Source organism: Asterias amurensis, chromosome 14 (assembly GCF_032118995.1).
Source record: "Asterias amurensis chromosome 14, ASM3211899v1".
In the NCBI taxonomy this organism is placed as follows: domain Eukaryota; kingdom Metazoa; phylum Echinodermata; class Asteroidea; order Forcipulatida; family Asteriidae; genus Asterias; species Asterias amurensis.
The window spans coordinates 12612571-12624477 of NC_092661.1; the positions used below are offsets into that span (position 1 = coordinate 12612571).

Genomic DNA, 11907 nt, shown 5'->3' on the forward strand with positions numbered 1-11907 from the left:
ATTGTAAAAACAAATTCCCAAACTAACTCTGAGAGTATTTTAAAAAAAAAACTCTTAAAAGAGTTTTTTGTTTACTTCAAGTTTCTAGTTGTAGGCTTTAACACGTACAAACTAACTACAATATATACCACCCCCCCTCCTATTATAATGATATCTACGCACTCTTGAGCGATATACGTCACGCGTGGATTCGAGCAATCCATCATTTCAACTGCCGAGTCGAGATAGACTGGTTGTGAAAAGACACACACAAAAATGACTACATCTTTCACCTTTGCGATACTTGCATGGGTGTTCCTGGGAGTATCAGCAGCGACTGGGGATAGTTGCAGCCTGGCTGAGTCCCCTAGGGTCCTGCCTGATCGATACCAAGAACTGAAGAGTTCCTCGTGCCCGGACCAATCAAAAAGCTCAGTTCGGATCAAGTGTATGGTTTTTTGCCCGAGGCACACTCAACAACAGCTCAACTCAACCAAGCAAGATGACCCACAAGAAGCCAACCCACCCACTGAAGAAAAGACGACGGTAACCAAGACAGAACAAGAAACACCAACAACCGAAACATCAGCGACTGAACGAGTAAGTTTTTTTTATTAGGGGCCCCCGCCGTCCTTTTCCAAGACATAATTATAGAGTCCTCGAAAAAAAGGTGTTTCAGAACGCAACATACGAAGTTGGAGCAAAAGAAATCAAAACAATGTGGAGACTTGAAACACTGAGGTATTATATAAAACACGTCCACACATGTGCAGCTTTACAGTGAGAATATTATTTCACTGAAGTGTAGATTAAGGAATGTTTACACAGTGAATTGCGACACACAGATGTGTGGACTTGCGGGAGTGCCCGATGGGGCATTTCACACAATTTGATCTAGATCTGCCAGCCTGCAGGTTATTTTATGAAATAATAGGTATCCGAGTATAATCTTATTCGAAGTAAAAAGTGTGGTTGTACTTTTGTGTACGAAGATGACACATTTTGAATAAAAGATATTTGTGTGTGTTGCAATTAAGGATTATTATTCTCCTGCGTGGACATTTCGCTTCCGATGTTCGGCGGTATCTCAAAAACGCGACCATATTTTTCAGATGTTCATTTGATTGTATACTTCTAATTTAGGATTAAAACAATCGAACGGTTCCAGGAACAAAAAGTACACTTTGCCTTTAAATTTGATGTCATTGTTTAATTTTGAATATTACCTTTTAAGAAAAAGATCAGAGGCATGCTGAAAATCACGTCCAGGTTTGTGCTGAAATGTTTTAAATATGGGTATAAAACAGAGCATTTGAGGACCAACTATTCAGCTGATTTTTTTCGGCCAACAACAGAGCAATCTTATTTGCATGTTCATATTATTATATACTGACACTTTAGCAGGTGACAATGCGAGTATCTGTACCGGCGTAATTGTGGGTGTTGTCCCCATAGTTGTGTGTTTCCAGAAATAACACGGTCTGCAGAAAGTCTAGTCAAAAGAGGGCGCTTATCGTTGACAACTCCCAATGAGTTTTTAGAAGGCAGGCATCGATTAGTAAAACACTCAAGCTTCACTTCGACGATAGCTCAAGACCAAATTGAATAACCTTGAATTACTGTTGGATAACTGGCTCTCTAATTAATAGGGGGCAAATTAATTAGGCTTTTGTGAAGAACCCAAGTTCTTACGTGTATGGGCTTATACTAATGGGCGACTTATAGGGATGCTAGGTTGCGGCAGTAGACTTTCCAGGTAACAATGTTCATAGACCTTTACTACTCGGACGTGCGCTGTGGGCGTTGAATGAAGTATATGCTGGTCTACCTAGCGCCCCCTGAGTTTGATCACTATCTAGACCAGCATGCACCTCATTCAACAGTTAGCGCTTGCGCAACAGGTATTAATTTGCAAAAAGGGCTAATAGACATGAGCATGCGCACTCTGCAGAGAACATTTTACCTGGTATGTCTGCTGCCACCAAGCGTCCAAAGTCCCCCATTGACTTTGTTCCATGTATGTCTCTAGGTCACCACAGTTTCATTGGAACTTTCAACACAAGCACCCGACACTACTTCAGCAAAAACAGGTAGGAAATGGGGCTAAGTGTTTACAACCGTTTTAAATCATCGTCGTTGTTACCATGTCATGTCGTTTGTGTTGTAACGGTGAACCGTAGATCTCAACAAAACATCATTTTATATCCCAAAGCTTGTCCAACTCGAAAGCAATCAAATTACACAATTCTGTCATTCTAAATATTGTTAGCTGTTTATCTAGGGTTACCCGTGTCTGCTTTACTTAAATTTTCAAAACGTAAAATTTTAGCAGCTATGTGAGCCAAGCTGGCTAGGGATTAATTTTACGTTGCCAAATTTGACAATATTAAGCTCAAATTAGAAATCAGTATTGGCACATTCACAAAAGAAATGTTTTTCTAACGAAATATCTACACAAATAAATTTTAAAACAAAGCACGAAGTAATTATGACGACTGAACATCATGCTTTTAATAATATGTTCGAACCAATATTTCGATTTGCATGATCCAGAAATCCACTGCCCCCAACGGTTTACTTGTGCTTTGCTTTACACAAAGCTTTGCGGTTGGATGTTTGTAGTGCCAATGAAATGAAGGATGTGCGGGAACGATTTGGGGAGGGGCAACTTTGTGTCAGATTAATTTAATTATCGCTGCAGTTGTGAATCTTATCCAATGCGGATAGTTGCCCAACAAAAATCAATGGTTGTGTTTTAAGTCTCAAGTAAAAATTAAACAGATTTCGGCATTAAAAAAATACGATTGGTATCATGCAGGATCAGTAAACAAATCAATCGCAATCGTTAAGGACATCGGCAATGAATTCTATAGTATCGAATAAGATTGAATTTATTATTCGATCTTCAATATTGTACTTTATACTCCAGTCGATACTGAAGGTCCTATAGTGAACTGCCCCCCAGATGTGTTCGGCTTTACCAACGACAGCAATACTCATGCTATGGTTCAGTGGTATGCGTATTATGAATATGCGCATTATGAATATGCGTATGACTATGAAGATGGATATCGTCACCAAGTCACATGCATGGACGATGCCGAAGGGATAACTGTCCAATCAGATGACTTCTTCAAAGTGGGTACCACCAACGTCACGTGTACGGCGTCGGATGCTGCTGGTAACTCTGGAAGCTGTACATTCCTAGTTACTGTCACAGGTTTGTAAGAACACCAATGATAACTTAACGAAATATAATCAAGCATTTTTCTGTGTAGTTGGAACATCCAACCAACTTGTTCGTTTCACATTATGGTTCGTACCAAGTGTGTTAAGTGTGCATAGCGGGTTAATTGCCACTTAGCAATATGAACATGAATTATGGTAAACAATGTTGTTGTTTCTTAGCATGTTTATCTTAGTCTTGTTGTGAATGATGAATTAAACCAATGGATGAAAAGTGGATTGTCTCGTGGTTGGTTTATACCACTTCACCAAAGTAAAAAAAAAAAAACGCAGCTTCTGCCGTCGATTTCTTGACAAAATGAAAAGCGTAAAAAACACATCCATAGCAGCGTTTCAGAGTTCTCAACCCCTGGATTTGAACATTCATAACTCAACCTATTGAGGTAGCGTATTTCTATGGTGGCCCCGAAGGGACATCGCATAACGCAAACGTGTGCGCACACGTATGCAATGTCGTGAAACAAATCGCGAATATATGCGCACACGTATACAATATCGTGAAACAATTCGCGAATATGTGCGCACACGTATGCAATGTCGTGAAACAAATCGCGAATATGTGCGCACACGTATGCAATCTCGTGAACCAAATCGTGAATATGTGCGCACACGTATGCAATTTCGTGAACCAAATCGTGAATATGTGCGCACACGAGTGCGATTTGTTTTGCAATGTCGTGAATTTTATTGCATACCATGTTGCATACCATTAGGATGATGTCATAGTTGTGGATAATTTGATACCGATCTAGGGAGTACTGTGGCGCTACAGCAGGCTCCCTCTGTAAAGCATGTGTATACACAGGAACTTGGCACCAGGCCAAGGACGACCACACGCCTCGCTTGCCTCACAACAAAGACTACTGCTGCAATGACTACCGCTTATCTCACTGTTGGAAAGAAACCCCCCAGATCATTAGACATTTTATTCAAAGGTATGCAACATGGTATGCAATTAAATTCACGACATCGCAAATAATATTCGCAGACGTGTGCGCACATATTCGCGAATTGTTTCACGACATTGCATACGTGTGCGCACATATTCGCGAATTGTTTCACGACATTGCATACGTGTGCGCACATATTTGCGAATTGTTTCACGACATTGCATACGTGTGCGCACATATTCGCGAATTGTTTCACGACATTGCATTCGTGTGCGCACATATTTGCGAATTGTTTCACGACATTGCATACGTATGCGCACACGTTTGCGATATGCGATGTCCCTTCAGGGCCACCATATATTTCTGTACTTATTTTCTCAAAATGTAAGTTTCCGGGTTAGGTTGTTTTCCCTTTTAGGGCTAAGCGGCGAGCCAGTTTGCAACTTGAGTCGCCACGGTATCGAAATTGGCGCCATAGTCTACCATCAGGCAACTGCAAAGAACATGTTATTTTTTAGCAATCATTTTCAGAAAAAAACACATGTTAAAATAAAACGCGAATTAATTAGGACGACTTAAATATTATTGGAAGCTTTGAAAAAACAGCTCTAGGCCAAACATGACAAAGTTTCGATTCGTATGACCTGGAATTCCCCCCCCCCCCAAAAAAAAAAAAAAAAAAAAAACATCGGAAAAAAACAAACATCAAACGGTCTAGGGCCTCGCCTTAACAAAGCTTGGTTGTGGGTGTTTTTTTGTCACGTGAATATCGCAACAGTCGCAAGTATGACGTCAGACGTGGTTGGTTACAAGAAATAAGGTGTGTGTGTGTGTGTCCAATTCAAAGACGTTATTACAGAGTAAACTGATTCCGCCCATTGCTTCGGACCAGTAAACCTTTTGAAAACAATAATTAATCAATCTCAATATCATTAAGAGAGATTATCATCACATGGTGTTATCGTAAACCTTTACTATATCATATTTCCATTACAATTTCATATTTCCAAAATGCAAAGCGGGTTGGAAACGGGGCTTAGTGTTTATAACCGTTTTAAATCATTGTCGTTGTTACCATGTTATGTCGTTTGTGTTGTAACGGTGAACCGTAGATCTAAACAAAACATTTGAAAACATCATTATTTATCCTAAAGCTTGTCCAATTCGGAAGCAATAAAATTACATAATTCTGCCATTCTAAATATTGTTAGCTGTTTGTCTAGTTACCCGTGTCTGCTTTACTTAGTTTTACAGAACGTAAAATTTTAGCAGCTATGTGCGCCAAGCTGGCTAGGGATTAATTTTACGTTGCCAAATTGACCACACTAGGCTCAAATTAGAAATCAGTATTGGCACATTCACAAAAGAAATGTTTTTTTTTTTAACGAAATTTTTGCACAAATCAATTTCAAAACAAAACAAAGCACGAAATAATTATGACGACTGAACATCAAGCTTTTAATAATATCTTCGAACCAATATTTCGATTTGCATGATCCGGAAATCCACTGCCCCCAACGGTTCACTTGTGCTTCGCTTTACACAAAGCTTTGCGGTTGGATGTTTGTAGTGCCAATGAAATGAAGGATGTGCGGGAACGATTTGGGGAGGGGCAACTTTGTCTCAGATTAATTTAATTATCGCTGCAGTTGTGAATCATATCCAATGCGGATAGTTGCCCAACAAAAATCAATGGGTGTGTTTTAAGTTTCAAACAAAAATTAAACAGATTTCGGCATTAAAAAAATACGATTGGTATCATGCTGGATCAGTAATCAAATCAATCGCAATGTTAATGTTAAGGACATCGGCAATGAATTCTATAGTATCAAACAAGATTGAATTTATTATTCAATCTTCAATATTGTACTTTATACTCCAGTCGATACTGAAGGTCCTATAGTGAACTGCCCCCCAGATGTGTTCGGCTTGACCAACGACAGCAATACTCCTGGTATGGTTCAGTGGTATGCGTATTATGACTATGCGTATGACTATGAAGATGGATATCGTCACCAAGTCACATGCATGGACGATGCCGAAGGGATAACTGTCCAAGCAGATGACTTCTTCAAAGTGGGTACCACCAACGTCACGTGTACGGCGTCGGATGCTGCCGGTAACCCTGGACAATGTACATTCATAGTGACTGTCACAGGTTTGTAAGAAAGTTATTGCTCTTTGAAATAAATGAAACCAGGCGTTTTTCTGTGTAGTTGAACTATCGAACATGTTCAGACCTAACATTTTGAATGTGCATTATAGCCGGTTAATTACCATAAAAGCAAAATAAACATAAAACATGGATACAATACTACCACTTAACTATTATCAAACACAAGCGCGGCGTCTGCCATTAAATTATTGACAAAATTGACAAAAACGTAAAATTCACATCCTGAGAGCAGTGTTAGTGATTCAAAACATTTCATCAGTGATGTCTAATACTTGTACAAGGTATACTTATTGTCAGTTTGATTTGTTTCATTACTGGGATTGATGTCTATAGTTTTAGTTCTTTATTTTTTTATTTTTTATTAACCAGTTTGCAACATGACTCGCCTGGGTATGGAAAGCGGTGCCATATCCGACCATCAGATTACTGCTATGAACGTCTTGAACAATGACACCAAAAACTACGGACCAGCACTAGCTAGGTTGAACGGCATAAGTAAGTATAATACCTCTTTTCACGAAGGATACGTGACATTGTTTTATGCGTCAACGCACGCAATAACAATCTGCTTGGTCGTTTTGGTGACATAAACTGACTGGTACATCTTGCGTGTGGTCCTATTAGTTGCACAGACAAGAAGGCAATTTATTCCATATAAGTTATAACCAAACTTGTTGTACACGCAATTCAAACATCTTTCAAAAACGAAGTTATATCGTTTCCAATGTTTCATTTCAATTTTTCAGGGACAACTACTACAAGTAAATTTTCCTTTCTTCGATCCAAAAATAAATCAATTAAAATATATTTCAAGTACTCATGTCTTTTTCTTGGTCCTTTGTGATCTTGCCTCCAAAGGCCTACTGTTAGTGAAAGTTTTTGTTTTGCAGTCACCCGTGTGTATATTTTAACACAAATGGCCAAGAAACAAAACCTGTTTGTTTAAACAGGTTCCTGGTGTGGACAACAGCGGACCAGCACGTGGATTCAGGTGGATTTGGGCCGCACTGTGGACATCTACGGCCTGATCATCCAGGGACGTTACCAATCAAACGAACACGTGAGGAGATTTTATCTAAGGTATGGAGATGATGAAAACTCACTGATGAATATGAAGGACATGGGGTATCTAAAGGTAACTATGACATGTTTTTTCTTATTTACTTAAATCGAAAACGTTAAGTTTGTTGATGTTTTGTTTCCAGTTCGAGGCGGGAATGCTAAACATATTGAGGACCGCGGACATTCGAAACAGGATTCAACAGGAGACCTCAACATACTCCCATTTAGTCGTTACTTGTCCAGCATTATTTCCTTAATTTTGCAAGCTGAGTACACGAAAACTAGTTATTAATAATTTTTACTTATTTATCCGTTAAACAATGCATTACCCGACATAAAAAAACATTTTTTTTATCCCCGATAAAAAAAATTAACATCTAATAATCATACTGTTATAATTCATTATTGATATTTAATATCAGTTATATAGTTATCAAAATGAGGTTTGCAATATATTCCCCACCAACGAAAGAAAGAACAAATGCAGAGGCTGTGCTTTCTACAATAAATGATTGTCTGAATGAGCGTATACAAAACAGTACTGTGAATTATTGACAAGATAAACACTTTTTTGTATCTTTTTGCTTATCCAGTTTTATGCATCTGGACCGAGATCTGATGGTCAAGATGTTTTGATCTCTGTCCAGACCACATCACAGAGAATGATCCGAGCAAGATTCATCCGCATAAAACCCCGGTGGTATGGTGGCGAAAATCCATGCATGCGCTTCGAAATCATCGGCTGCAACTTTGGCAAGACTTATAACATATCATTTATTAGTCTTTATAAACAATACGATATTTCATAACAAATATTTTCGAAACAGATAACCAAAATGAACCCGTAATTTGTGCGGTTTTATATAGAGATGTTTAAGAATAGTGTTACCGATCGAACCTTTTTGAGGTAGAAAAAGCTTTCATAAAACACCTATTTGAGCGTGTTTATTTAAAGTGAGTTTCTATATTCCAAATAACATTGAGGGCGCTATTACATTGTGGAATTTTGAACATTAGGCCTACGTACTGAGTAATCGGTCGGACCTGCCGCTGGACACTTATGTTAGCATGCTTGATTGTAACGAAGCATAAACCTATATAGACCTTTATCACGGTGTGGCCAAATTGAATTTCTCCCATTGATAACAATGTTACCAAACCGAGGCTGGAAGTACTATAGTCTGGTTCCTATTTTCAAAATGATTATTACCATTCACTATTGTTATTCGATACAAGGAACATGACCAAGATGTAGGCAGCATGATAAAGGTCTATAACATGTAGCAGCAGTAGCTGTCCATTCAAAAAGCTAGCCTAAATTTAAAGTGACGTGCTACGGGTGAGAATCGCATGAATGGCTGTGTACGAAGAACTTCGCCACTGAAACCGTGAACCAACGTCACATAGGCTCTAACATGTTCGCCATTTTGAAAATACAAGTAAAAAACAAGTAAAGCCAATCCAACAAAATGGATAAAAAGGTGTGCATGACTCGTGGTTGGTTACCACCAACAATTTCTCAACAAAATGAAAAGCGTAAAAACAACGCCCAGAGCTCAGGCTGCATCGTCTTGGTTGAGTTGTTTAATAACATTATTATTATTGTGTTTTTTAACCAGTGTGTAGCAAGACTCCCCTCGGTATGGAAAGTGGCGCCATAGCCGACCATCAGATTACTGCATCGAGCGTCTTGAACAACGACTACGCAAACTACGGAACAGCACTAGCTCGGTTGAACAGCAAAGGTTAGTAAATATCCCATTCCATAAATGATCCGTCATCCCATTTCATAAATAATCCGTCACAAAACTCTTCTTTTTTTGTGTTAACGAAGGCGATAACAACCCTTTTGGTAATCTTCAAACTTGTATCAATTATTTGCTTGACGACATAAACTGACCGGTACATCTAGCGTGTCAGCCAAGTAGTTGCACAAACAAGAGGGCAGTACAGAGTTTGTCAAACACCAGGGCAATTTATTCCATAGGAATTAGAACTTATTTGTTATCTGTTTTGCCTTCTGTGATGGTTTCATCGTGCTAAAAGAAATGATATGGTTTTCAATTGTCTATCCTTTAGTTTACCAGGAACAACTACTGTAAACAGGTTTAATTTCATTAAATACCATTTGTTTTTCTAACTTTGGGGGTGTTTGGTATTATAACAACTTTTCTTTAAGTTGTTTTCAAAATGTTAAAATTATGCTGTTTTTCCCATGTTGCTAACACCCAACCGAAAAAGAAATGGATATATTTTTGTTTCCTTTGTTGCTCAAACCAAGCGTTAAAGAGAAGGAGATTGTCTTATCCCTGAAACTAAAAATGACAAAATGTATGATAGCCTATATTGCTCACATATAAAGTGGAATGAGTCCATATTTTTTTAAATGTTAGCATTAGGAAAAAATGAGATTGAATCGTTAAATCTATAGAAGTGTTTTCTTTATTTTTTATTTGAGGAGAAAAATGGTGAACGAAAAATGTGTTGCTTTAAAATCCTGTTTCGGTAGCAATATATTTCATAAGCTGTAAATTTGAAGGAAAAAAATAAACAAAATTAAATAAATACAGTAAAAATGCATCCGTTTTTAGTAAATTTTCCTTTCTCTAATCCCGAAATTAATAGTTAAAATTTATTTTTGAAGTATACAGGCTGTAAAAGTTTGTGTTTTGAAGTCACCTTAATGAACATTAGATGTTTTTTTTACCATCAAAACATAAGGAACGAAACCTGTTTGTTTTAACAGGTTCCTGGTGTGGACAACGGTGGACTAGCACATGGATCCAGGTGAATTTCCTCCGCACTGTGGACATCTACGGCCTGATCATCCAGGGACGTTACCAATCAAACGAATACGTGACGGAGTTTTATCTGAAGTATGGATATGATGAAAACTCATTGATATATGCGAAGGACAATTATTTTAAAAAGGTAACTGTAATAGTCAAATAAAACTCACCATACTCCCATCAAATGAACACGTTGCCTTGGATCGGTCGAGTTGGTCTTTGAAAAGCGTTTTGTGACCGTTTGTTATAAAATGCATATGGTTAGAAAGATGGTGTAAAAGTAGAATACAATGATCTACACAAATATGCCTCGAGATTGCGTGGTTTTCTTTTTACCTCGTCCAATAACACGGTCGGCCATTTATGGGAGTCAAAATTTTGACTCCCATAAATGGCCGACCGTGATAGTTCCCGACGTAAAAAGAAAACCGTGCAATTTTGAGTGATCATTATATTCTACTTTTAAAACATCTTTCTAACCATATACATTTCATAACAAACGGTTTCAAACGCTTTTTATAGACCAACTCGTCCGATCCAAGCCAACGTGTTCCTTTAATGTATTCCCTTTCTGTGTCAAAACGAGCATTATCTCAGTACAAGTTCTTACATCTACGAGTAGGCCTACGTAATGTACAGCAAATGACGAGAACAAGTTGATATGCACTGCCAGCTCGTGTATAAAATAATCATTTATTTGTAATCAGTATGTTTCAGAAGTTACTGCTAAGAATTAGAGTCGCAATATTTCCCCTTAAACAACTTATAACGAAATAATGAACACATGAAATTGATGTGGTGTCTACGATCTGTGTGAATATGTGTTCGAAACAGTGATTTAATATCGGTGGGAATAACTGACGAAAAACACTTATTTGTATCTTTTTGCTAATCCAGCTCTATGCATCTGGACCGAGATCTGATGGTCAAGATGTTTTGATCTCTGTCCAGACCACATCACAGAGAATGATCCAAGCAAGCATCATCCGCATAGAACCCTGGTGGTATGATGTCGAATATTCATGCATGCGCTTCGAAATCTTCAGCTGCAACTGACGACACCAATAGCAAGACGTAAAGAAACCTCACACACTCTTTAAATTAATTTTTTTTTATAAAAGAGATGCACTTTTAAACAATGCTGAAACAGAAACAAATTTTTGCGGTCTATGTTTATTTTAGGGATATGGAGAACAGTTCGAACTCTCGTTTAGAGAAACATAGCACACACTTAATGAGAAAATGTATGACGGTGTTTATTTCAAATTAGGCTGGTCCCCATCCTTGCGGATATCATATCCATACCCAACATATAGGCCCTCTTCCAAACCATGGCTTCGGCTCCAGATTCAGTTCAGGCTATAGGTTGGCCCTACTTTGCGTCTCCCTCTGGGCTTCAGACGAGAGTACTGAGCATGAAGCCGAATCCAACGCCGACGCCGTGGAAAAGGGCCATACTTACATACCTAAAGATTTATTGGATACAATTATTTAATTTGATAATTGTGCTTACGTCCGATTTGATTGCAAATATCCATGTGAAATGAATGCGAGGTTGGAATAACTTTTATATAATAGTTGAACCAAACTCGAGGAAAATAGAACTGCGTGATATGTTTCTCGTTAGTAGATGAGGGTAGTGCTTTTCAGATGATTTCATTTGTGCCGGCGGGTCGTGACGGAGCTGTAAAGCACACTGATTACCTCGGACTCAAGCTCTGGAGTTGCTGCTCAGCAGACTTTCGGTTCAAGTCCCAGTATTGAC

The 11907-nt window shown here is 38.3% G+C and overlaps 1 protein-coding gene and 1 long non-coding RNA gene across 2 annotated transcripts; both read left to right on the forward strand.

Moving 5' to 3' along the window:
- Window positions 1–480: 480 nt before the first annotated feature.
- Window positions 481–3043, forward strand: LOC139946995 (uncharacterized). The gene is made up of 3 exons (XR_011787301.1): window positions 481–579; window positions 2009–2069; window positions 2909–3043. It is a non-coding gene; the product is annotated as an uncharacterized lncRNA (long non-coding RNA).
- Window positions 3044–7402: 4359 nt separating this feature from the next.
- LOC139947402 (EGF-like repeat and discoidin I-like domain-containing protein 3) lies at window positions 7403–11198 on the forward strand. The gene is made up of 5 exons (XM_071945305.1): window positions 7403–7426; window positions 7947–8106; window positions 8973–9098; window positions 10100–10284; window positions 11040–11198. The coding sequence occupies exons 1-5, from the start codon at window positions 7403–7405 to the stop codon at window positions 11196–11198; spliced, it is 654 nt and encodes a 217-aa protein (XP_071801406.1).
- Window positions 11199–11907: the final 709 nt, after the last annotated feature.

What these genes read in the sequence shown, in the direction of transcription:
- LOC139947402 (XM_071945305.1), top strand. Translation starts at nt 7,403, where the DNA reads ATGAAGGACATGGGGTATCTAAAG. An exon ending in AGGACATGGGGTATCTAAAG is followed by an intron (nt 7,427 to 7,946) that starts GTAACTATGACA and finishes TTGCTTATCCAG; the next exon opens with TTTTATGCATCTGGACCGAG. An exon ending in AGCTCGGTTGAACAGCAAAG is followed by an intron (nt 9,099 to 10,099) that starts GTTAGTAAATAT and finishes TTGTTTTAACAG; the next exon opens with GTTCCTGGTGTGGACAACGG.